Below are 25541 nucleotides of genomic sequence, written 5' to 3'. Positions count from 1 at the left end.
TGCACTGAGGTTGTAGTGACCAATATTGTTTCATAACCACTTCTATGTCCCTAAATTTTCGATGCACTGTAAGTGTTAATCCTATTAATTAGAATCAAACTCAATTTTCGACCCGCCATAAAACGCCCCTATCTAGCCAACATTCTCCATCAACTTTTTTTGGATATCAAGTGCACCTCCCCCCGCCATAAAGTAATTATAATCTGGCACCTGCGGCTCGTTCTTGGTCCAAATTATAGTTCTTTGAGCTTCATATAATTGGAGAGATTTTTTCAGTGTGTTAGGAACACGGTCCGATACACAAAAAATTCTCGAATAATTGACCATTATTTATAGGACCCCTTTTTATTTAAGTTGATAATCATACATTATTATAGCTTATAGGTATAACAAACAGATTACGCTAATTGTTAATTCATCATGAATTATATAAGGGGTAACTTGAAATAGGTCCAATTTTATGGCCCAACATTCAGATTAGTCCAATTTTTAGTTATTTTATACTTAGGTCCAATGACTAGGACTCCATGTCAACATTTTTTCTGATTAAGTTGATTTGTTTGCATTGTGATTACTATTTTACCCTCCTATTTTTCCATGTTCTTTATTTGTATCATCATTCAAATTCTGTATATATTCATCTTTAATTATCCATAAAAAAAAAAAAATCATTCTTCAGTTTCGGTCATCTTCTGTTGTACGATATCTTGATAATAATTTTTGAATTTGGATTACTGATATCCTTTATGTTTTCTGTTCTTCAAGCTCTTGTTGTCTTCTCTGATAATCAATGAGATACAAAGGGCTAATATTGCTTTTAATCACCAATGCACTACTAAAAAAATTGTAATTTTCTAGGCGCCTGAAATTTTCCATTTTTAATTGTTGTGTTTCATTCCACCCATGTAGGTAAACAACAACAAATCAGTTATAAAAACTCAATTCCCAGATCAAAGAAAAAACACAATAACTTTTCACCTGTTCAGGTACGTAAATAGATACAAAAAATTCAATTCACACAAGTAGTTTACTTTCATTCCACCCTATAGGTAGACAACAACAACTAAGACACAACCAACAAAAGGTGCTATTAAGCTACCTGTTCTACAAAACCCACCAACCCAATTAACGCGTATTTAAAAACTCAAGGCTCAAACTTCTATTGATCCTGGTTTAAAAATCTTTAGCCCGAATCAGTAATATAAACCCAATTTCACCTAAAAAAAATGTCTCAAATCAAGTGCATATATAATCTATACTTCCACCCTAATAGGAAAATTATGGTTTCCTTCCACTCATATAGGTAGACAACAAAAGCAACTAACAACAAAGGATGAACAGATAAAACAGGTGCATATTACCATACCAGTTCACCAGGTATGAATATCCTTCAAAACCCAGACTCCTTCCTGCATTGATTGTTTGCCGGAATCATATTTATCCATCTCATAATTCGAATTTGAATTATACAAGCAGGAATCAGGAAGATTGTTTTTTCAAAATCATTGGAATCGACGAGATAAACTCAGCGCCCCCAAAATATTCGGAATTTGGCAAATTCATTTCAAAAACTACGTAGTGGCAAGTGGTGTAATTCGTTTGAAAATTATGGACATCTAAATAACTGACGTGGAGATATATTATACATGCTAGGCCCCACCTTGGACGATGTAATACAAAGGACTCCTTTCAAAACAGCCTTATAAAATTGGACCCATGTTGAAAGACCCCATTATATAATTGCTAGTTCAACTTCCCTTCAGCAACAAGCAAGAACCTTGAGGCCCACAAGCCGAAAGATAATGCATAGAAGAAAATTTAGCTATCGCATGCAGGTTCATGCACTCACTTTTTTTTGTTTTCTCTCGCGTCATCTGTTGAGACCAATATTGAACGACGGGGTAATAACATTACGTTGTCACTTACAAGCTATTCCATACACTTGAGGGTTTTATAATTGAGGCACTGGAGAAGGTGGTCATGTGAAGGTTAACGTCCGAGAACCCGGATTTAAATTTGGACAAGGTGTCGCAATTGTGTTTGCTTCTCGTTTCCCAGGTGAGGCGACACCAGTCAGCTAGGGTTTGTTGCAGAGGATCAATAACATTGTGTATGAATCTGAGGATTGTGCCATCTGCAGCAGCACCATACAGTTGCAAACAAAATGATAAACCACAATACTCTTACGTTAAATGTCATCAATGAATTAAGATTTCCAGCTCACACTACCTTTTGCAGCCACATGCTCCACGAACAGGTAACGTCCGCCTGGTCTTAGAACTCCCCTTATATCTGAAGGTTACAGGACAAATGAAATTGTTAATATAATTCGGATTTAGATTAACACGGTCAGCAGTCTGCAGAAGTTACATGGTGTGAAAAACGAATGCGCATTTCACATCATCATTTGACAGCGAGAAGGAGCAGTTTTTTCGAAAGCTGAAGAAATAAAACGGATGCTTCCCAAACGATCAACTTAGAAAGAAAAAGGCATCTACAATCACAAGTAGTAACCCTTAGACGACAATTACCTCGTGCTACAAGTGTACGAAAAGGAAATTGTGCCCCTCGTAAGCTAAATTACCTTTCAGAGTGTTATCGACTTCTTTAACAGAACACAACACAAGAGTTCCAACAACTGCATCAACTGAAGCATCATCTAATGGAATAGCCTCCCCAACCTGTTAAGATTAGCATTTCCTGGCTATGAAAAACAGAACTTTCTTGCATCACAAACAAAACGCAAACACAATTGCGAAAGCAAACGAAAACTTGAAAAACAAAATTTAATCACAGGTAAACAAAGAAGCTCAAAAAAAAAAAAAAAAACTTGCATCTTACTAGGTTATCATCTTAACAAGAAATTATGCATTGGAAAATAGTTTTATTGCTAACCAGTTTCGGTTTTTTCTGCAATGCCATAAGGGAAGTTTGAAGTTTTCACACACTGCTTGTATAAACTCAATATTCGAAGGGGCAGACAGGCAGCCACAGCAGCAGCCCGAGCATAATTTTCCATCTTTATATTCGGATCCACGCCAAAAGCGCCTGCCAAACACCACTATCAGCAGCATAGTATCTCAGATTAGGACCAGTCCCAACACCAATTTCCAACACTTGCTCAGCTTTTCCTTTCAGTTCAGCAAAGAGCTCTGCCTTGTAAACTGCAATCTTAACCATCAAATGATATCGCAGTTAAAACATCCCTACACTAATCTCAAACTTTGGCCAGTTTGGATAGGAAGTGCTTTTGTAAGAAGCATTTTTGCTCAAAATAGCTTCTGCTAGAGGTGTTATTATAAGCACATTGATACTTCACTAAAAATCCAAGTGCTAACTGAAAAGTTGAAGTATTCTTCAAGAGCATATGCTTCTCTAAATCCACTTAGGTGACTCAAAAACATTTTAGTATCTTTGTCAAACGTAGTCAGAAATGCTTTTAGTTGACCCAAGAGAGAAACACTTTTAGTCTATCTAGAAGCAGTCTCAAGCAAGCCTGTAGTTGAAAATGAGATCAAAACTATTAACATTTACTAACTTTAAGTTTATAATCACGAACCACGTCTTCATAAGATTTCATGGAGGTATTCAAAACTGATGCATAAAACTCCTCGCACCAGTCTGGTCTTGGAGGGTGAACTTTTTCTAACATGGCTCATGCATTCATCAACGTATACCCATCTAACCATGTTAGCCGAAAATACCCTTCAAATTGGAAGCCATGGCGGCCAAATTGGGAATCACGATGTCGCCACTGCTGCTTCAATGAAGCGCCGTCCTCTGCACGAACATATCCACTGCTGACGCAGAGCCAGTCCGGCACCAGTGACCCAGCGGTTGAAGAATCCGGGTTGACTCAGGTCAGAGAAGGATCAGAACGCGATGTGATTAGGCCACGTGGCGCAATGTTTTCTTGGCTAACTACAGTATAACCAATATCGTTTAATCTTATTACTTTTTGCTTGTTTTAACGGTTAAAATAGAGCCATAAACAGTTAAAATTCTGCCTGCAGTGTATAATGTATATGTCCAACGTGCAAATTTTAAGTAAATGAATGTCATGTGTTCATCAGTGTGTACACGATTCATGTTACATGATTCAACCAGTACAAAAATCCGGCATTGTTCACGTTATTCACTCTGGTACTTTAGTAATGATAGAATGCTCAGCTTCTAATTTGCGAAAATGCAGCAGGCAGCACCTACTCGTGGTGGTGGATCTGATCCTCATAGCCAGTGTTGTTACCGCTGCCACTATCTAGTTGATCCTCTGAGGAAATGTTCATATTTCCGCCATCTGCCATATGGAAAAGAAAAAGGAGTTCGAGTGTTGAAGAGGTGTTTAACATGTACAAGAAGTTTATTGGTGATTGATTGCACATACCATCACCTTCGCCTCCACGAGAATAAGCTGAGCGCCTTGAACGTCCCTGCTGGTGTGGTGTGGGCTGATGACAACAAAAAAGATCAAATAAGAGATTAAAACCACCACAAATGCAAACAAACTAACTTGATGAATAGCAAAAATTGGCAGGGGCAGAGCGGAATCAGCATATACGGTTACAATTTTAGTTTTCTTGGCCAATCTTTGAACTAACACCCATCTTGAGGTAAGAAAATCAGGATGATATCATCGAACATACCTGCAGCTTTGGGCGGAGTGCTTCAAGTGGCCCTTTTGGCTTTGCTCCTTGCTGTTGAAGAAGTGAAAAGAACCAAAGATAGGCAAAGAGATTAGTCATTTAAAAGTGTCATAGCAACTGCAGTTTAAGAAAATCCACAACCACGAGTACCTTTCCCAATGCCCAATCAGCAGAATCAAAATAAGCGCGCTCATGGTCCTGACAGAAAATTTGAACTTGTTTGTTTGTAACTTTATCTTGATAAAGCGAAAACTAGAATAGCAACATCGGACAGTGGGGAGATAAGAAGAAAAGAAGGATACAAGACCAAACAATTACCTTGGATATTAGGGGAGTCTTCTTTGGTAGTATGCCTCCATACTTTTTCTTAATTGCTGCCTCCTGCAGAAGACAGAATCATAGACAATGATCCTACTGCATAACTTCATATCATAACCGAAAGCTTAAGACTTTGGGAAAGTTTGAAGCAAAAAGAGAATATCAATGCAAAGGAAACAATCTGTACTAATAGACAACAGGGCAACAGGTAGGACATTTCAAAATTTTCGGAACTAAATTGTAGAGCAGAGTTGCACCTCCTGTTGGGCTGAAGGCATGGGATTTCCATGATTTTCATTTGAAGCTTTTTGGTCTCCCCCGGCATCGTCACCATCACCTAGATCCATAGGAGTGCTATCAGCAACCTCTTGCTCCTTAACCTCGTCCATGTTTGCACCGGACATATTTTGCTCAGGGTGCTGGCGACAACTGCTAAAACAAAAGACTCGTTCACCCAATCATAACAGATGTAAACAAATGTAGCCATTTCCTTGGGAATTCCAAATAAGCGAACCAGTTCCTTCCGTTTTTTAAAATCTCATACAACAATTACTCATAATAAGATCAACCTATTCATTGGTGCAACTATATCCATCAAATCACAGAAGTATCACTATGACTATGTTGATAAATGTATGATGCCATGAAAACACATTGAAGTAACCGCACTAATTCCATTAAACCACTCTCCCGGCGCATCACCGAAGATGCAGCCTTTCAACATGCCGTCCCAAATACCCAACATTGAAGATAAAACTCCGGCTACAAGAGCAGCGAAGTTTAACTTCCCTATTTAACCTTTAGCCGAAATGGCTCGGATCAGCATCTTGAAGATGACATAGAACTATGGTAACAAAGAAAGTCAAATCTTTGCAGCAAAACAATTCAACCCAAATCCTTCCGCACGCACAAAGGCACCAACAAAAACAACAAAAAGAAGAAGAAAAACAACACGAATCCAAACTCGTATAACATGCAAGAAGCTTCAGTTGGTGAAACAAGAGCTGAAAATATGGCAAAAACGGCAAATACGGTTCCTATTAGGGGTAATCATAAAAAAATCAGAGCAAAAACCAATTGGAACATAGACTTTTGGAAGAACCCGGATTAGAGATATCAGTGAGTTGGGCAGATAAGTTGCTTGATTTGCAGCAGAAATCTAATAGTTTTGATTGATAAATATCGAGATTTCTTAACTGGGAAATAGCAGAAGTGCAGCGAAAGGGTTGGAAGATTATTACCTAATCAAAGATCGGATCCGATTGCAGAAGCAGCAGCAGCAGAGGCTCTCTGAAGAAGAAGAAGCAAGCCTAGAGAATACGCTGTACGCAGCACATTGTCTCGAATCTCAAGAGCGGGTAAGAGCGAGTGGTACTCTTTTGGGCATGTGAGAATTGAGGCCTTTGTTTTCAATTGGACCGGGTTGAATTCTGTATCCTTTGGGCCTTTGTTTTCATCAACCTCGGCCTCAAATCCACATCTGATTTTTTTTCTTTCCCTTTTCTCGAGGAGTTTGAACTCAGAACATCTTTTGAGAAGAGAAATATCGATAGATCAAAATCTAGTTGGTTGAAATTTGAGTGCGCATGGGGATGAAGTGGTGAGTTTCAAACTCTGTAGAGTAAAACAATGTTTGGTAATAAGAAAAACGTTAAAGAGACTCTTCGTAAACACTATGTCACCTCATGTTTTTGACAAAATGTTTAATAATGTTGGCACATGAATTAACGTTAAAATATGAGGTGGCAGAGAGTTCATGAAGAATCTGACTTCGAGAGTCTCCCATCTTCTCACACTTTTTTCTTTGTCTTTCTTTTTATTTGAAGAAATCAACACAAGTTGACGTGGCTTAATCATAACCGTTCAAATAAGAGATAAGAGAGGGAGAATGAGATTAGAAGAGGATAAAATCTTACTCCTAAAATCGGATGTCGGTACTATTAATTTCTACTCCAACAAGGTACCCAAAGGTGAAAAAGAAAAGGCCATTATAATTACCAGTTAGGTAGCCAGTGTCACACCCCATAACCATTTTCATCATTCTATGCATCGCCCCATATGCCATTACATCACAAAAGTGACACCCATCATGTGCAAAACATCTTTTTCCAATGATCGACAGGCATTGCTTCCCATAATCTTTATGGGCTTAATTATCCAGACATGATTTTGGCAAGTGATGATAAGATTCTCTTTCCAAGAAAATGCTTTGCTTATAAGTAAGAGTATGGAGCCAAGAATACCAATCTCACGACTGTCGAGCAGTTTAGAATATCGAATTGTCTAAAGAAAACTATAACTACGTTTTTGCATTATTTGGCTCGACGTCAAAAGATACATATTTCCCCTTCTTCCCTCCTTCCGACCATTCACACAGACAACTGCAAGTTATGAATATTCATCTGAAGTCTTGCATGCAAACATGAGATAATAATGTGTGCTGCAGCCAAGGATGACTTGCCGGAAGCAACCAACTTCTCCTCTTCTTCTGTTATTTACAGGTATATAATATGTTCATCAAATAAAATTGGCTCTTAGGGGTATAACGTACGATAAAGAAAATTAGTTCAGATCATAGGTTACGATTTGTTTAGCTACGAACGCCAGCGTTAACATCGTGGATTAGTGGCATTTAGGAAGAAGTAGGTGTGTTTTCGACAGGTGATTACCGGCAAGTTGTCCCTGGCTACATGTCTGTCTCATGTTTACATGTTAGATCTCTATGATGATATACAAAAATGGCGAGGGAAGAGGCCAAGATTCAACATGCCATGACAGTAAGTAAGTTTTCGCAATCTGTTTCACTAATCCCCGTTTGGTCTGGGGTTGTAATTATTTAATTAGTACCATAATTTTGATTAAATATACTAGCTGGAGTGTTTTATGACAAATGATGCCATGGTTTTTACCTTTTGATTGTTTTAACAATTTCTTTGTGTTTGTTGAAGAAGGCTATATGAACTTATTTGTCACACCTCAGATTTGGTTAAGTCAGTTGATTAAGGTCATGTGTTCGTCCTGTTACATTCAATGTTATAACCCCACATTTTGGAAAAAATAAGAATAGTTTAAAACCCCTTTGTCACCTAAAAAAGAAAATACATGTTGGGAACCTAAGCACCAAACCCACTTAAACAGTGACAACATTCTCCACAGAATTTCCTGATGATTTCATAATCTTCATTGGTCATCTTTCTAGTACCTGGACGCGTCACCAGAATTTCTAGGGTTGGAAACATCCTCATGGTTCAGAATTATATATGCACAGCAAGTGCAGCAGGTAAAGATAGAAAAATATATATTGCAGCCTATCAGAGGTTTACACATGGCATGCTTAGACAAACATAGGATTGAACTCCAACATGCACATTAGTATAAAAGCTTGCCTTCCCCTGTCACTCCAGATCAGAACCAACCACTGTAGAGCTCAGCTTCAAAGAAAAGAACTGAGGAAAAAAAAAAAATGAAGGCGGGAGGAGGACCAGTTGTTGAGGCTACGAAAGCATCGAAACCGATCCCAAAAATCAAGCTGAGGAAATTGCTCTCCGTCCTAGACTTTACTCTTCGAGTCGTTGGAACATTAGCCAGTGCCATAGCTATGGGAACTAGCGGGGAAACACTTCCCTTCGCTGCGCGGTCAGTTCGCTTCGGGGCTCGGTACAAGGATCTTCCCAGGTTAACGTAAGGATCTTTCGTTTTCGCGAAAATAATTGCACTATTTTCTTTTTCTTCGAAGATAAAATGCTCAAACTTTGAGCATGTGTTCAGTCACATGCAGGTTCTTTGTGATTACCAATTCTATCGTATGCGTCTACCTTGTGCTTTCCCTTCCTGTATCTATTGTCCATATCATCTGGACTGCAGCAGTAAACAGTAGGATCATCTTGATCATATCCGACACGGTAAAAGACGTGGAAATCATTTGCTAACTAAAGGGAAGTGATTTCCGCAGTCGCCTTTTCTCCTGCTGTACTCCTCAGTTTATTTATGTCCATTGATTCACCTTTTATTCAATCTAAAGGGCAGCAAAAAAAAGGGAAAGAGTAAAGAGGAGAGAAATGGCATGTTGAAATCACTTTTCTCCTGCTGTACAGCCATAGTGTACCTGGCGCACTACGGGAACCCCTCCACCAACTGGTTCGCATTCTGTCGGCAGTTCAACAGCTTCTGTGGGCGCATTTCCGGGTCTCTTATTGGCTCCTTCGTCGCCATAACTGTACTTGTACTGCTAATCATCATGTCATCCGCAGCAATTTCTCGACGTTGATGTGCTGCAAGCAACTGTTGACGATGAATGCCATCTATTTGTGTGAATACAAATATGAATTTGCAAGTGTGTGATAGGAAGATTTTTGCTCTAGTAATTATCACATATATCGTGTGTAAATTTAATTAAACTTTAAACCATATTTACAATATCTAATTACAATTTTCTTTTGCGCTAAATAAAACCAACACTCACCGCAATGAATATAAGCACAAACAAATCTCCGAAAATTGCAAGATTAATCAATCATACACAGCCAGACATTTGGTTAATTATGTCACCCCACCTACTACTAGGCCAATAGTGGAACCAGATCATCCGTTGATCCGAAGCTAACATAGTCCATCAAACTGCGCCACAACCCAAACCGCTCTCTGAGAATTTGTGTTCATAGAGGAATGGTGTGTGTTGCAGTAGGTCTCATTGCCCTTCATAGACTTGATGTAGAGCCTATCAAAATCCCACAATACCGTACATAGGGTTCGAATCCACTGAACCCCTAATACCACATCACACTCACCCAAAGGGATACATATCAGTGGTACTACGTGAACTGCCAGAATCGATAAGATCATAACCACAGGGCAGTTCTCAATAATCCCAAAAACCTTCATGGTCTTGATTGATTTAGGAGCGAGTATACCAGAGACGTTCATGGTTCTGTATTTTCTTCCTCAACGGAATCACATGCATCAATTACCACTTCTGGAAAAAAAAGATTGCAACTTTATCTCAAAAAGCTTGGCATCCATTTGTTATGCATAATCTGTTGCTTCCAGATCATCTTTTGGCTTCAAACACGTCTACAAGATGTGAATCTAAACACGGTAACAAAAGCAATAACCCCAAAGAGCTAAACTAAAGCGAACAACTTTCACGAAGGCGATACATATTCTATCTAGAGATTAGACCATAATCAATCAGGAGGGGATCAATCTCATACGTGAAGGGGCTTACATACTATTTTTAACCAACTAGCCTAAGAGGATCGTAAAATACTGTTGAAGAATATAATTAATTTCCAATACACAACGACCGCATAAACCAGTACTTGTAATGAAAGTCGCAGAGACTTACACTTTGTCAAGGGATTTAGACATACCAATATGAAAATCAAAACAACGTATTGTATTAACCAAAAGAAAACCGTGAAAATAGCAACAAATTTAGCAGATTTCTACCTAGTTAGCAGCATAGTCCATCAAACGATACCACACAACCCAAAATGTTTTCTGACATTTAGCGTGCAGGTCCCGAGAGTAATGTCAGGTTCCTTTGGGCCATAAAATCTCTGGACTTGCAAGAGGTCACCCTTAGTTGATTCCACAAGATATGCACGACGCAGTTTGCATGACGGGTAGCGCAGAGTAAGTAGCTTTAGTTTTGGAGGCGGTGAATGGTTATCACTCAAATAAACATCCAGTGACACAAATACTTCCGTGAATACTAACTACGTAGATTTGGATTTTGAAAAATATTACGTTAACAATTCGACCTATTGATCGGTTGTCAACGGCGAAAGTCCAAGAGTTTTGGCCTGCTTTGATGAAAGCCAATTTGTAAGACAAATCGATAAGTGCTACAACCACATAATTCTCCGGATTCAGACTGAGTTTCTCCAAGACATGGCCCATAAGGTAGAGTCGCCGGTATGCTACGGGTGGTGGTTGTGCGGTGGCTGTTCTTAATTTTTGACTTTGGTGACCATGCCCGGATAAAGGAGGAGGGGGAGGGCGTCAGGTAGTCGACAGCCGGCACTCCATGATCACGTCGAATCCTTATGAAAATGACAGTTTTATTAATCTCAAAAAAAAAATTTGGTCACTGATCACTTCTTCATTTACAATTCATAAATTTGGAGCGGTTTTGCATCTTACAATCTGCAATATCTTGAATTTTTTTTTTCAATTGCAATGATGTAGTTGTACAACTAATCCAAATGAATGTAATCACAAATCTACGAAAATTGCATCAGTTCATGCACTTCTATATTTATTATTTACCCAAACATATTGGGTTTCAATCCAAGCCACTCAGAATATTAACCCGAGCCACTAGAACTATGCCAGTAGCGCAACCAAATCATCGATCGATTTCAATGTCTTCTCGTAGTACAAGTACGATTCGTATACCTTCGGCGTTCGAACATAATAATCAAGCTGCAGCAAAAACATAATTACATTGTAATTAATCAGATGAAAGATAAACTTGTGTAGGCAACATTGCAAGATGATAAACCGATTGAACATTACCTCTGCCATGTTATCCACCAACTCATTGGCCGTCTTAGCATACTCACTCCGGCGAGCTTCCGGCACCAAATTCACAGCATTTTTCAAGTCTTGCGAAAGATAGGCCGACTTTAGACGAATGTAAAATATGACGTACCTCCAAGCCATGGCCTCCAACATGTCCCTCATGCTATGTAGCCCTTCGGCGGTCTGCCTAATCCTAGCCACTGCATCTTCGGGAGAAAGTCCAGGCTCGAAAAAACGTTCCCTTATAAACGAACGAACGCCCCAATTTTCGGCTAGTCCAAGCGGGGTGGCAACCCCGTGTTGATGTGCCCCAAGCGCCATTGTAGTGACCAAAAATGTTGTCACAATTTTTCTTCGACTCGTGGCATTATTTTCTTGGTCGTGCTCTTCTCCTGGAAGGGATGCTCTGATTACGGGGAGTGAGATTTTGTGGCGGAAATTTTGGGGTTTGGTGACGATGTGGAATTGGAGGAAGGATGTGGTGGTGTTAGTGAAGCTGCCCATGGCTTTGGGGAAAATATGAACAAGTTCGAATTTTCATCAAAGTATGGCGATGGACTCACTTGTGGATTGCAGGGTAGGTTTCTGTGGCTGACCGTGTTGCTCGTTAATCGAACATGGACCTTACCTTCTTGCCACGTGGCATTCATTATCTTGTTAAGGGTGTGATATCCACACACCTCATTTTACTTCTCACATACCTTTCTAATTTTCGACCACCAGATCGGATGAATTGAAGAAGATCAACGAATAAAAATTAACAAAGGGTGTGTGAGAAGTAATTTTGGGTGTGTAGATAGCACACCCCATCTTGTTATGGTCGAAAGACAGGCCAAAACTAGGAGAGATTTTTCAATGTGACTGGAACACGAGGTGATACATCACGTGTCACTATACCAATAGTGGAATATGTGTGCTAAAAAGTTAATAACTTAAAAAATATAATTTCTCACTACTAAATACACGTGGTGTACCAACCATATTCCCGTCACAATTAAAAATTTCTCCAAAATTAGGAGAGATTTTTTAGCAGAATTCGATACACGAAGTACTACAAAATCAATTATTCGATACTAAAAAAAAATTTTAACCACTTGTATTATGACACTTGGTGTGTCAGACCTCGTTTTAAGCATACTCGTCTTGGATCACACGGTGGTTCAATTAAAACACACAACAAAAAATTAGAGAGGGTCGGGGCCAGTATGCAAAGGATGGTGAGACGTATTTGTGTGTTGCTTGTAAATCTGAGGTGGCCCGGTCAATCGTACTCTAGAACTTCTTATTAATCGACCAAATTAGAAGAAAAGTTTAGACAGTAACTTTCACACTCTTACTTTTTCATTATGCATTATCTTCTTGTTTTGTCTCTCGGTTCTTTTTTTATTTATTCAATTTCTAAACTCATCTGGTGGAGCATCGATGAAAAATGAGAGTGAAAATCACATTATGGAATTTTTGACAATAACGATCACACAACTATATAGGGTTATCAACTCACATTACTACCAAACTGTGAGTCTATGAGTCGATGACATCATTGTTATGCCATGAACCCATAGTCTGAAATATCGATAATATCAACGAAATATCGAGGATATTTCGATTTTTTCGAATCACGGATATTTCGGAACATATCCATTTACATATCGTACAAATATCGACAATAATATCGGAAAATATGAATATCGATAATTTCGCTCACACTTCAGCAATATTTTGTCAAAATATCAGTGTAATATCGCTAAAATATTGAAAATATCGATGTAAAGGAAGGAAAAAAAAAGAAGAAATAAATTCAGCAATTTTTTGTCAAAATATCGGTGTAATATCGCTAAAATATCGAAAATATCGATGTAAAGGAAGGAAAAAAAAAAGACAAAGAAGAAAAAAAAAAGGGAAAAAAGGGAGGAAAGCAAACACAAAGGGGATTTGAACCCTTCCCATTTTACTCCTCCAACACCGTAACCACCATATATCACTTATGTTTTAGTGATAATATGCTAAAATATTTATATTTATATGAGTGGCATATTAGCAATTACATGCAAAACTATTTTGGGGATTTATCATTTGATGAATACTCTTCACAATAAACTTACTCTACACATAGAGATGATGAAGATAGTGAAAATTTTGAACCTCATAGGAACTTTATGTGGTACTAAATCACTCATGTATCTTACCATGCAATGTATAAAGTGTAAATATTGTAGTAAATCATTATATATAAATGATTATGGTGTGTTTAATCTTTTTTTCATTAATTACTACATATTTTCTACACTTATAGTGTTTGCCAGCTCGCTGTATAATCAACTTAAATCAATTAAATCCATCATGTAATGCATTTCTTTCTAATTTTTTTTTATAAACTAATAGATAATTAACTAAATAAACATTATCCAAAGTTTCAATAAAAAATTTCAAGTTTTTCTTACAATTTCCGTGGTTTTTATTCAATTTTTATCGATATCGATAATATCCCGATATTTCCATCAAAATTTCCATATTTTTTTACTACCGATATTTCCGATATCATCAATATTTTATATCATGCATGAACCTAAGATATAACCTTAAGTAAATACACATTATTATGAGTGTATCCCTAACCAACAACGATGTAACTGTGCGTCTGTGACAAAAGTAACCGCAAACCTAAGATGATGTTACAAATGAATAGCAGGTTCGGGTCAATTTTATCTAACAACATCAAAACCCCAAACCTATACTTTTCCTTCTTAACGAGCCAAAGAAATCGCCATCACCCTTCACCTATAAAAATTTTCCCCAGAAAATTCGCAACAAGAAGTCCTAATTTTCTCGGAAAATTTTTTAATGGGGAAGACCGGCCTGTTCGATCTCGAAAAGCACTTTGCTTTCTACGGAGCTTACCACGGCAACCCAGTCAACATAGCGATTCACATGCTCTTCGTCTGGCCAATCCTTTTCACCTCTCTGCTCATCCTCTACTTCACGCCCTCGCTGCTCAGTTTTGCGGTTAACGACGTCGTTATTCCTTTCAACATCGGCTTGCTGTTGACTATAATCTATTCGGTGTTTTACATCTGTTTGGACGCAAAAGCTGGCTCCTTGGGTGCTCTGCTCTGTGTAATTTGCTGGGTTGGTAGTTGTTTCCTTGGGACCCTACTCGGATTTTCCATCTCTTGGAAGGTAATTTCTGGAGTTGTTATTAATTTTTATGAAATATTTGATCATGGTTTTGTTTATTTGTGGAACTAGTACTTATTTTTTGAATTTTTTTCCTTTGAAGTTCAGTAATTTGGAGTTATTCTTAGTTTTTATCAAGAAATTTGATCTTGGTTTCGTTTTTTTTGTGAAATCAGATACTTTTTTGTGAAGATTTTTCTTTAGAATTCAATAAATTGATTGCTCCTTTAGCTGTAAATTTGACCTGAGTGAATTTTCAGGTTGTTCTGGTGACTCAGATAGTGTGTTGGACTGGACAATTTATTGGCCATGGGGCCTTTGAGGTATTAAATTTGTTTTATTTTCCCTAGTTCCATTTGTGACTTCATATCTTCCTTGTTGCATTTATACTCTTGAAATGTTATGTTATCTGCAGAAAAGGGCACCAGCTTTGTTGGACAATCTTGCACAGGCCTTTATAATGGCTCCCTTCTTTGTTCTGTTAGAGGTAATTTTGATGGTTTTTTTTAATTTCTGTGGTAATTTTCTGATTTGGCATAATCATGATTAGTGTGTTTTCTTGTTGCTTCAGGCTCTGCAAATGTTCTTCGGCTACGAGCCCTACCCCGGGTTTCAAGCAATTGTTCAGGCAAAGATTGATGCTGAAATCAGTGAATGGCAAGAGAAGAAGAAGAAACTGATATCCTAATCTGTAATTGGATTTACTTTCACTGTAATATCTGGGAGTGGTTAAAGTAATTTGAAAGTTTTTATCTGGTATATAGTGTAAACATGTGACTTGGAAGCTTTGAGATAAATATAGCACATGAACTTTTGAGAAGGACATGTAATGGGAAGCTATTTATGTCAGTTGCGACATCGTGTATTCAAATAAAATTAAGTTCTCCCTTTTGGCTGTTGCGTGTCTAAAAAGCTTCGATATATACGAGAAGACTCTTAATCTGCTTTTAATTATCTTTGACACAGATGATTAGCGCCTGGCTATGGTAAGCTTCAAGCCATGCGCCATTGACAGAATTGTCATCATCCGGTATTGAACTGGATGCCCGGGGACCAAAGTGAAGGTGTAAAATCTGCACAGAATGGCCAGGGCCATCTTCATTTGGAGGTATGCAGAGTCCTTCCCTAGGCAAATTCTTGGTCCTGCCTGCAAATCAGAGGTAATCAAGTGTTTATGTTTATGACCTGGACTTTAGAATGAATATACGGCTAAGATTGCTAGGTTAACTAACCTGAAATGCGGTGAACTTGAATGGCGATGCATTTTGGAAGAAACCCTCTTTGAGCCATCTCTCGGGCTTAAACGAAGCTGCATCAGGTCCCCAATTGTACTCCATTCTACCCATTGAGTAGGGAACATAAGTCACCATTCCTCCTGCTTTGACTTTGGTTCCATCTGGTAGAACATCATCCTCCAAGATGCCTTTAGGATCCTGCAGCCATGTAGATTACTTAGAGCAACAATATCGACATCAACGTTTTAGTTAGGTATGATGCATACCTGAGGGACTGCAGGGTACAGACGAAGCGTTTCTGTAATAACAGCATGCAAATAATACAGTTTCCCCAGCGAGTCGTAACTCAGCAGTCCTGCAAATTGTGCAACTCTTCGATTGAATAATTCAAGGTTCTCTGTGTCATACGGGAGCAACGAAACCTTCTCTTCTCTTGCTTGATCTTCTTCAAAAGTTTTCAGCTCGGAATAGAGCTTCTCAGCTACATGGGGGTGAGTCATTACCATGTATATGGCCCATGAGAGAGTAGTTGCTGTTGTGTCCCGCCCGGCGATTACAAAGTTGAGAACAACGTCTCTCAGGCTTTTGTCGGTTAAATCGCTTTCCGAGTCTTTGCCTAACTCGATGAATCTCGACAGTAAATCATGCTTCATCTGATCACAAATTAGGTTATTCGGATTATGAATCTGTTTTCTTCATGCTGCAAACAAAAAGTAACGTTTCGTGTTACCTTGTTGTTTTCAGAACTCTGCTGAGTTTCTTTGATCTCTGCTTTCCTTCTTCGAATAACAGAGTATGTAAAATCATCAATGGTTTTAATGCTCTTGTCAAGTAAAGCTTCTGAACCCACATTCAAATATCTCTTTATTCTCCACAGCGGATCGATAAATCGAAGCGTCACGATGATGTTTGCAGTGTCAAAGGCCTTGGTAAAGTGATTGTCCGGCAGATTGGGAGCCAGAGTTCCAATTTCCACACCGAATCCCACCTTGCAGATGGAGTCCAAAGTCATCCTCATCAGCAGTTCCTGCACAAAGAAAACACATTCATTTCTAACACCGCCAACGAAGTAAAACCATCTCTATCAAGACGACAGACAATGCGGACGCTGTAACGAAGGTGTTTACACCTGCATATCGACTTGTTGGCCTTGAAAAGACGCTCGGCTGAGAATCGAATGGAGCTTGAGGCTGTAATCTCTGAAAACCACAGTGCTGAAATCCCTCAAATTCTTGGACGCAAATTCAAAGCTTGCAGTCTTTCTCTGTTTCCTCCAAAGACCTCCATCCACATTGAAGATCCCATCTCCGAGCAGTACTTCCATGTACGAACGATACACTTCACCCTTAAAATTCACAAAAAGCGCCGGAGATCAACACGAAATTAAACAAAAACAAGAACCAACCAAATCAACACAATTAGTAACGGCGCCGAAGAAATATCACCTTAGGGTAGTTTGCAAAGTTGGTCTTGAGGACATGTTCTACATTTGCAGGATCTGCAATGTACGTGTAAGTTGTGAATGGCATTGGGACGACGACGGAGTTTGACTCTGAGAGGTACTTGACGAGCCAATCGTGCATTCTGTCGTAGTTGGTGAACTGTTCGATCGCTGCTCCGACGAGAGGCCATGTTTTGGGGCCTTTTTTGTTCCTCTGGCTCCATCTGTGGATGAATATCCATGACAAAACCATGCAGAGTACCATGAAAAGTCCATCTTGGGAAGAAAAAGCAAATAAAATGTTACTTTCTTGATCTTCCATTTCATCAGATGCCTCACACACAGAGGGCAATGTTGAAATGCTAGGGGGGTTGATTTATAATGGCAAAGATGAAGTAGTTAAAGATTTAAATAGCTAATTAGCTAGTTAAGTGGTTGGGACTTGGGGATTAGTGAGAAATTAGCTATGGCTTTGTTAACAATCTTTACATGCTCAGTTTCACCTCTTTTGTGCCCTTAACCTAATTCTTTCCGACCATGATTTTTAATTATTATAAGGGCTTGCTGAAATTCATGACTTGAGGTGAGAAAGGAGAGAACTTTTCTGAGATGCGACCGTGACAGTATCTCAAACTAATTAAATGGTGTTTTTTGTTAAAGCTAATCCGTATGGTAATAATGTGTCTCGTGGGAGGTTCAACAAACCAAGTCCGAACACCATCAATTTGGAGAGCAAACTTAGCTAGACGATGAGCGATACCATTAGCTTGGCAGCGCGTATGGGCAAATGAACCTTGGTGTCTTCCACAATATGTCCAACTGCAGACATATTAGTAGAACTGTAGAATTATCATGTAATGCTGAAACGATTCGGAGAGAATCGCATTAAAAAGAAATTTTGGAGACCCTTTTCCACCTCAAAAGTTGCACCTTCCCCTTGCTATCATAGCTTCGATCTGCAGCGGAGAGAAGACGTGCTTAAATCACATTGCTTTCCCTACCACAAACTCCCCACAAACCATGAACCACAATTTCAACCTTACTCAGATACGCACTTTTACTTTAATTACTTTTGTAGTTTACTCGTACTTTTCCCTATTTCTATTATTTTATGATTTTGTTATCTTTCAGATATCGGCCAACATGTCTTTATTTGAGTATTTAAGTAGATATTTCGAATCGGGGTGTGTTAACATGCGTTTAGTGTGTGACTTACCATGATCGGCCACAATTACACAATCAAATTATCTTGATATCTTATTTAGTTATAAACTCACGTTATAACATTCACTAATTTTATTTGTAAAAAAAAATAAAAAATGATCAGGCTTGTTAAATAGGATGTTGTCAAAGGACGAACGTCATCAGCAGCCAGCTCCCATCGAACATTTCACTTTCAACCCATGCATGCGCGTGTTTCATGACCCACGTAGTCCGTGGTATACGTCATCCCAAATTGCTTTGCACGTTTTCTTTGGCCGACCTTATTCACCGTTATTATTCACGTCTCGCGCATCGAATCGAAGATAACAAAGAACTTATGTCGTTGGAACTAAGTTGATAATTATCTCGTTCACATATATAATTTTCTTTATTTTTTACTATTAAATTGAATAAATTAACAAAAATATAGTGAAAATGGAACCTGAATGTGCGTGAGAGACAAAAAATAATGGATATATCGTTTTGCTATCAACAATTGTAAAATTGAATTATCTACCAAATCGATAAGATTGACAACATGATATAACGAAAATTGCCGTTAAACTCCGAGGCGGCAGAGAGTTTATGAAGAGCTTCACTTTGAGAGAGTCTTCTTAGCATTTCTCATATGTGAAAGGATTTGAGTTTGATGTCCATGATTATTATACTTAATTTCTATCTTGATTATACTTATTACTTATGATGTAAATAAATGGTGCTCCATTTAGAATATGGGTAAAAATTAAAATTACCCAAAATCATCTTCTTTGTGAGAATTCAAATTAAACAGCTCAAATCCATTTCATAATTTGTTTCAAATAATTCAACTCCTCTCACAACCCACCATTTTATTACAACATTCTTTTTAACACCCTAATTTCCCACCTTAATTTCCCACCTTAATTTCCCATCTAAAACACCCAAATTTTCATCGTTTAATTACGGTCCAAACCACGGTTGGTGGTTAAAAACGCTAGTCTGAGCCGACGTCACTTGGAATTTTCCGGAGTCCGTCGTGTTTTGGTAATTCGGCACTTCACCGAACTGAAACATTTGAGCCTGGCCGGCTCCTGCGCCGGCCATGCTGGTCTGAAAATCGTATCCAGAAATATTGTCACTAAAAAGTTGGGAGATCGGGCCCAAGTAGTCCATGTCCAGTAAGCTAGTTATCGAACAGGCCCGTGGAAATTTCAACATCACTTGTTCCTCATTGGCTTTCGCCGTTTCTGGTGTTCTCATCTCAATTTTTTTATCTTCTTCCACTTTTTGATCCAGATAAGCTTTGCCCGGATGCTTTTTTTTGTAGATCCTGCAGAGGACCCAATCATCCAGCTAAAATTCAACAAATACAAAGCGAAATACGAAGCGATTGTCAGACTACAGTCAAGTGTTTGATAAAATGCCTGACTGAACGATGACAAAGTGGCTTACTCTCATGGACCCGAGGTGCTTGTTGGGTTGTTGTTTTCGCGAGTCGCTTAAGCGATACTCGTGCATAATCCAGTCCGACTTGACCCCCTTTGGCGGCCTGCCCTGGTAAAACACGAGAGCTTTCTTCACCCCCACGTACTTGGACTCGCTGTAAATCGCCTTGTCTGTTCCCGTGGCTTTCCAGTAACCCGATACGGTTGCCCGATTCGGGCGTACCCCGTTCGGGTACTTTCGGTCTCTCGGGGTGAAGAAGTACCATTCGTTTTCTCCAAACTCTGCCTTCTCTGAACATCATAAACAATACCAAGTTACGATCAATAAAAATCAGGGTAAGCAATTTCTCTAAAGGCCCCTTTGGCCGAGAGAAACTCGCCTAGGCTCGGGATGTCACTGTAGTGGTATCTTAAGTCAATCGCGCACTATCATACGACATAACTTTTCTGGCATGCAGTGCGCACGATTGGACTCAGATATTGTCATAGTGACATCACTGTCATAGTGACATCCCGAGCGTGTAGGTAAGTCCTTCTCCGCTTTGGACGTCTAAATTACGATACTAACCAGGCAACTCCCACGGGTCAAACTTGTAAATATCAACCTCTGGGATGATGGACACAGGGCAGGGCCTTGAGGAGGCTTGGTTTTTTAGGTAAAAAACGATGAGTTCCTCATCAGTTGGGTGGAATCTAAAACCAGGGGGAAGGTCAGAGCTTCGTTTTGCCTCCATTTTTGGACCACCCTCAGAAAAATAATCAAATAAATAAAAAAGACAAAGACACAAAGACAAAGATTAAGAATTTTGAAACTGTTTTGCTGCTGGTGGATGAGGTTCTAGGGTTACAGGAGTAGAAAGGAAATGAAGGCGTTTGAAATGTTTGAACGGAGAGGGTTGCTCCTTTTATGGTTGATTGTGTTTGTCGTTTTGCCTGCGTCCCGTGGCTCTGATTGGTTAATCATTTGACTTTGGCTACCTAGGAATCGAACGCGGAAGGAGTTGGATGGTCTGCCTTCCATCCCTTCCTGTTTGTGTGGTCACAGTTAAGCCACGTCAATATTTTATATTAATTTTTTTATAAAAATGATAAAACAAAAAATAATAGAAATATAAAATGTTAACGTAGCTTACCCGTGATCACACAAAACAAAAAAAGATGAGAAGAGTATGAAAATAAGAAAACAGTCAATCCATCTCCAATGTGGAAAGCGTACTCGTGCAAGTAAACCAAACACAGCTTTGATGCTGTCCAATAATTTGGCTTTTGTCCAAGGTTCCTTGCACTTGTCACAAACTTTATCCAGATAGCATTATTCTATTGGGAATATTCTTTGTAATGGTCAAAAGATTTTTTGGCATGTCTGGACAAATAGTGCTATATTGCATATAATTATGCAATTTGAGAAACACTAGAAAGAAAACTTTCCACTAAATTTATGATAATATATTGTGTATCCTTTCGAAATTTAAGCATACTGAAAATTTTCTCGTAACTCTTTCACATTATATATACATGAAAGAGGGAAGTTGCTAGTACTTTTGATAAATGGTGTGAAAATTTTCAAGAGAAAATTCATAGTATATTTTTTTTCCAATTTTTTTTTATAGTATATTGACTTAGTCTACTATCATTTTAAACCTAATAAAATGAATATGGAAAAATCATTTTCATAAACAATCAGATGCGTGTGTAGTTATATTAGTTAAAACAGATGCGTTACTCGTATGTGTAATCAATTCCGAATCGCTCCTTCACATATTAAGTTAAAGATTAATATCGCGTTTGTAAAAAGAAAAGTATTTTCATAGGTAGTAAATGGTCAAATAATTAGAATCTTTGAATTTGACAAAATGAAAATAGAATCTTTGAATTATACCAATTTGTACACCTGAAAACATTGATTATTTCGTCTGCTTAAATTGGAGGCCGTTATAGATGCTATGACAAAACTTCGTAAGAATTTTTCTTGATAAATCTATAATCTCGGTCTCTTACTTTGCTTTCTACGACTCAATTTGTTTTCTAGTGATGGCTAAAACCTGCTCAACACTTTTTTTTATTGTTCCTCTTCTTATTCCGTGTGAAAGAAATAAATAATAAGTCAAGTAAGTAAAACTCTAGTAAGTATACGTTAACGTAAGTGTATGGTGACTTAGTAAATATAATTTAGTAAGTATTTAAAGCATACTAATTGAGTCGGCATACAATAATATATGTTTAGAATAATAAGTCAAATTTACATAACCAATTTTTAATAAAATGTTATTGATGTGTACATCAATTCACATATTTAATACGATCATTCACCACATCTGGACAAACAGTATAACAGTAATTTTTTACGTATACGAAAAATCAGTCAAAATTACCTTGGAATTGACACGTGATTAAAACAATAATTTATTATTAATACATACGTGATTGACCACACTTGCAATACAAAACTATCAAATTTAATTTTTAATTAATTCAACATTATTCAACTTCCACTAAATCCCAATACTGTGGAAAATAGAGAATTGAGATAATTGGGTAGAGAGGCAAGTGGTTATCCATCGCAGTGGTAAAAATGAGTGTTATTATTTCATTTCGACTTGGGTTCGAAACCTGCTATTACATAATTTAACATTTAATCCAACAAATTTTTTGTTTGATAAAAACAAAGAAGAGAAAATTAGGTAAAGAGCGAGTAAGGAGGTTATTCCTACCCGAGTAATTGCCGGAGCTTAGTCTACAAGGTAGGCTGAGGTAGCTATCTTTCCCGTTTAGTTAGCTGACGCGTGTCCTCTCCCAACAAAGGGTAGGAAAGGATAAGCACTAGGGTAGAATTGTAGGCGGGTTTACTTGTGGTGCTCATCTAGCATGTCGTCAGTGGGGACCATGGATGCACATTAAGATTTACTATTATTCTTGAAGACGTAACCGGATCCTCTCTTGACTCAAAGGAACTAAGCCTAATGATCAAATGATTTTGATCATTGAAATTTGATTTAACGGCTATAATTATTATAACTTTTAAAAGACCTCCTGTTTAGAGCCGTTTGATCAAATTTTAATAGTCTGGATTATTTGATGAGTAGACTCCGTTCCTTTAGGTCGGAGGATCTAGTTCCCTTGATGACACTTTCACGAGTATTCTACTTTGGATATTATTAAAATATAGGAATATAAAAATTAAGATCTATTATTTCGGAGTCTCTTAGCATCTGAATGAAAATTGTGGCTATGATTCTTTAACTTTAAATTCTTGATTAGTGGTCTTTTGATTCATTTAAATGTGTAGTTATGGTTTTTTTTTATAAATTCTTTTAGAACATTTGTCAAAATGAGAGATGATGGAAGGACTATTGGTAGAATTAAGTTAAAGTTGAGGGATTATTGCTTCAATTAAGTTAAAATTGAGGAACTATTTCTTCAATTTTTCTCATTTAGTTTCCCATATTGCTCCTTCATTTAGCCTCGCGTGCGTGATACGTGACTCATTTCGATAAAAATTATAACGGATTTGACAAAAAAGACTATACTTGTACGTTTTGATGAGTTAAGAAACCAACTATCATGCATTTTTAGTTAAGCTTATTACTTTAATTGGATTAAAATTGCAAGAACATTGCTTGCTACAATTTTCTCAAACATATGTACATAGGTATTTTTAAATGTCACGTGAACGGCTCGTTTGGTTTCTTAAGATAAACGTTAAACTGACCACGTGGCAGGAATGTTTGAGCTAATCTCATGAGCATTTCAACGAGATAAATTAAATAGTCTATTTTGGCTCGTTTCCATCAAGCATGCAAGGGAGTAGTAGGTGCCAGGTGGATTCTATTATTATGAGTAAAATAATGACTAATGAGAACTTAGCAATCATAATCATGATTAGTTGGCATCATAATCCTCTATGTATATTTTTTTGTATTGATAATATTAGAGGCACGTGTAACTCCAATTATTCAAAAGGTATAAGTGGTATTGAGAATAAAAATAGGTATTATATATTGCCATTTATTTTGTCATTTTGTAGATGTGAGATTTGCAACCATCGTCATAAAAACGTAACGTTGTATCAAGTTTTTACAATCCAAGAATTATTAGCGTAGATGGGATGATGATTTCGATCATGAGACATTGTTAACATTGAAAAAAATAGATATTAATATAATAAGAGCTCGTTCGTAATGAACTTAAATGAAGTAAATCAGGATATGATATGTATATATATATATATATATATATATATATATATATATATAATATACATTTCGTGGGAGATAGAACGTTAGATTTGGGAGCGATAAAAAGCAGAGATTTGTGAGAGAGAAGTAGAAACGGAAGGAAAAATCGAGAAGATGTAGTCGAAGCAGACGCTTGGATGACGATGGACTTGTGGCCAACATGAACAAAGGCGTCATTTTACTGTGCCAAGGAGGAGAAACAACTGGGGCGTGCAGTTTGTTGAGCTTCATTTTCGTCATTTAGTGCTGGTGAACAGTGTTTTTTGAACTGGATTTTAGTATATAGATAATATACTAAACAAGTGTTGTGGGGGTTACGTTTGTCGAGGTAATTAAGCCATGGCTTGTGCATGGCATATGCAACTAAAGCTTGAATAAACTATTGGTCTCCCATTAGTTTTCTTTGGTTGGTGGCTAATGACTTTTGACGAGGCATGTCACATCCGTTTTGTAATCTAGCCATAAGCATAATTAAGCTCCATAAATTTTGGGATATAGGTTTATCCAAAACGTTTAAGATTCTGTTAAGCATTTTGTAATAAAAAACGTCAGGAGGAGTCACCAACTTAGAGAACAAATAAAGTGCGCTCGCGCCTATCCCATAATATAAATGTTTTCGCAAAGCACTTGGGGCCAATGCTCTACTAATTGTACTAGTTGCATTAGCCTGACATTTCGTCATGTGTTATCGCAAAAGGCATCGGTGCAATTAAGAGTAAAACTATGCAATATAAATTATAATTTATCTTGTGAAGTTTCCGATACGAGACTTTGTTCTCCATCATGAAACCTCCTTATTCCTTAGTAGTGGAACACAATCACAAAGCCAACCGTTGAACTATTCTCTTGACTTGTTACACTTGCACCCCATTTGTGCACTTGTGTAATACACATACGCATATGGGTTTGCATTAACAACACAAGTCAGGATCAAGGGACCCAGATTTCAGATTAGTTTGGAACCACTTCTTAGATCAGTATTGGATTTTTAACTTTTGGTTTTAAGATCACTAACGTGATTATCGTTAGACGACCATACGAAGAAATAGAGCAAGCTTTTTTCAAGACAAGTCATATAAATGGAGGAGAGTTCAAATACAGAATCTCACGTTGTAGTGTATACTTTTTAATTATTTGTGTGGAGAGTGCTTTTAAGTTGACTGAAAAGGTTTTGGTGAAAATGTTTTTAAAGCTAATCTTTAGTAATAATCCAAGTGGATCTTGGAAAAACATTTGAAGATCTTTTTTGCGAGAATCACATATCTGATTCTTCTTTCAAAAATTACTTAAAGTACTTTTAAAATCTAAAATCAACTTCGTTAAAAATATTTTTAATTATTTTA

General features: G+C 37.7%; 6 protein-coding genes and 1 pseudogene across 20 annotated transcripts; 2 read left to right on the top strand and 5 right to left on the bottom strand.

Annotated features, from left to right (window-relative positions):
• Positions 1-1918: 1918 nt before the first annotated feature.
• LOC126595074 (uncharacterized) lies at positions 1919-3890 on the bottom strand (annotated as a pseudogene).
• Positions 3891-4022: 132 nt separating this feature from the next.
• On the bottom strand, positions 4023-6363 carry LOC126595075 (uncharacterized). Of its 4 annotated transcripts, none has more exons than XM_050261412.1 (7): positions 6203-6362; positions 5219-5390; positions 4962-5024; positions 4794-4841; positions 4644-4694; positions 4385-4448; positions 4023-4297 (listed from the first exon to the last, which is right to left on the bottom strand). In XM_050261412.1, the coding sequence occupies exons 2-7, from the start codon at positions 5363-5365 to the stop codon at positions 4203-4205; spliced, it is 468 nt and encodes a 155-aa protein (XP_050117369.1). In that variant the 5' UTR covers positions 5366-5390; positions 6203-6362; the 3' UTR covers positions 4023-4202. The 4 variants fall into 4 exon arrangements, with proteins under 4 accessions (XP_050117369.1, XP_050117370.1, XP_050117367.1 ...); XM_050261413.1 differs by having other exon boundaries at positions 5219-5393; positions 6203-6345; XM_050261410.1 differs by having other exon boundaries at positions 4023-4448; positions 6203-6363.
• Positions 6364-7152: 789 nt separating this feature from the next.
• On the top strand, positions 7153-9412 carry LOC126595073 (casparian strip membrane protein 1-like). 11 transcript variants are annotated; one of them, XR_007613503.1, is made up of 4 exons: positions 7153-7742; positions 7913-7965; positions 8118-8642; positions 8740-9412. XR_007613503.1 is itself a non-coding variant. In XM_050261407.1 (3 exons), exons 1-3 carry the CDS (start codon positions 8425-8427, stop codon positions 9226-9228), a joined length of 558 nt encoding a protein of 185 aa, XP_050117364.1. In that variant the 5' UTR covers positions 7153-8424; the 3' UTR covers positions 9229-9412. The 11 variants fall into 11 exon arrangements, 1 of the variants encoding a protein (XP_050117364.1); XR_007613502.1 differs by having other exon boundaries at positions 7910-7965; XR_007613504.1 differs by having other exon boundaries at positions 7153-7965; positions 8161-8241; positions 8366-8642.
• A 1702-nt stretch (positions 9413-11114) lies between these two features.
• On the bottom strand, positions 11115-12069 carry LOC126595072 (photosynthetic NDH subunit of lumenal location 2, chloroplastic-like). The gene is made up of 2 exons (XM_050261406.1): positions 11481-12069; positions 11115-11387 (listed from the first exon to the last, which is right to left on the bottom strand). Exons 1-2 carry the CDS (start codon positions 11988-11990, stop codon positions 11289-11291), a joined length of 609 nt encoding a protein of 202 aa, XP_050117363.1. The 5' UTR covers positions 11991-12069; the 3' UTR covers positions 11115-11288.
• Positions 12070-14184: 2115 nt separating this feature from the next.
• LOC126595071 (2-hydroxy-palmitic acid dioxygenase mpo1-like) lies at positions 14185-15480 on the top strand. The gene is made up of 4 exons (XM_050261405.1): positions 14185-14663; positions 14921-14983; positions 15076-15147; positions 15232-15480. Exons 1-4 carry the CDS (start codon positions 14328-14330, stop codon positions 15346-15348), a joined length of 588 nt encoding a protein of 195 aa, XP_050117362.1. The 5' UTR covers positions 14185-14327; the 3' UTR covers positions 15349-15480.
• A 101-nt stretch (positions 15481-15581) lies between these two features.
• LOC126595070 (cytochrome P450 704B1) lies at positions 15582-17768 on the bottom strand. Its single transcript, XM_050261404.1, has 6 exons — positions 17341-17768; positions 17025-17240; positions 16626-16922; positions 16162-16548; positions 15893-16093; positions 15582-15807 (listed from the first exon to the last, which is right to left on the bottom strand). Exons 1-6 carry the CDS (start codon positions 17656-17658, stop codon positions 15631-15633), a joined length of 1596 nt encoding a protein of 531 aa, XP_050117361.1. The 5' UTR covers positions 17659-17768; the 3' UTR covers positions 15582-15630.
• Positions 17769-19315: 1547 nt separating this feature from the next.
• Positions 19316-20856, bottom strand: LOC126595069 (NAC domain-containing protein 1-like). Of its 2 annotated transcripts, none has more exons than XM_050261402.1 (3): positions 20532-20855; positions 19971-20254; positions 19316-19871 (listed from the first exon to the last, which is right to left on the bottom strand). In XM_050261402.1, exons 1-3 carry the CDS (start codon positions 20695-20697, stop codon positions 19479-19481), a joined length of 843 nt encoding a protein of 280 aa, XP_050117359.1. In that variant the 5' UTR covers positions 20698-20855; the 3' UTR covers positions 19316-19478. The 2 variants fall into 2 exon arrangements, with proteins under 2 accessions (XP_050117359.1, XP_050117360.1); XM_050261403.1 differs by having other exon boundaries at positions 19755-19848; positions 20532-20856.
• Between the last annotated feature and the right edge of the window lie 4685 nt (positions 20857-25541).

The sequence above is a fragment of the Malus sylvestris genome, chromosome 13 (assembly GCF_916048215.2).
Source record: "Malus sylvestris chromosome 13, drMalSylv7.2, whole genome shotgun sequence".
Taxonomy (NCBI): Eukaryota; Viridiplantae; Streptophyta; class Magnoliopsida; order Rosales; family Rosaceae; genus Malus; species Malus sylvestris.
Note: the sequence above shows the minus strand (reverse complement) of the source record. Positions and strands in the feature narration are given on the sequence as shown.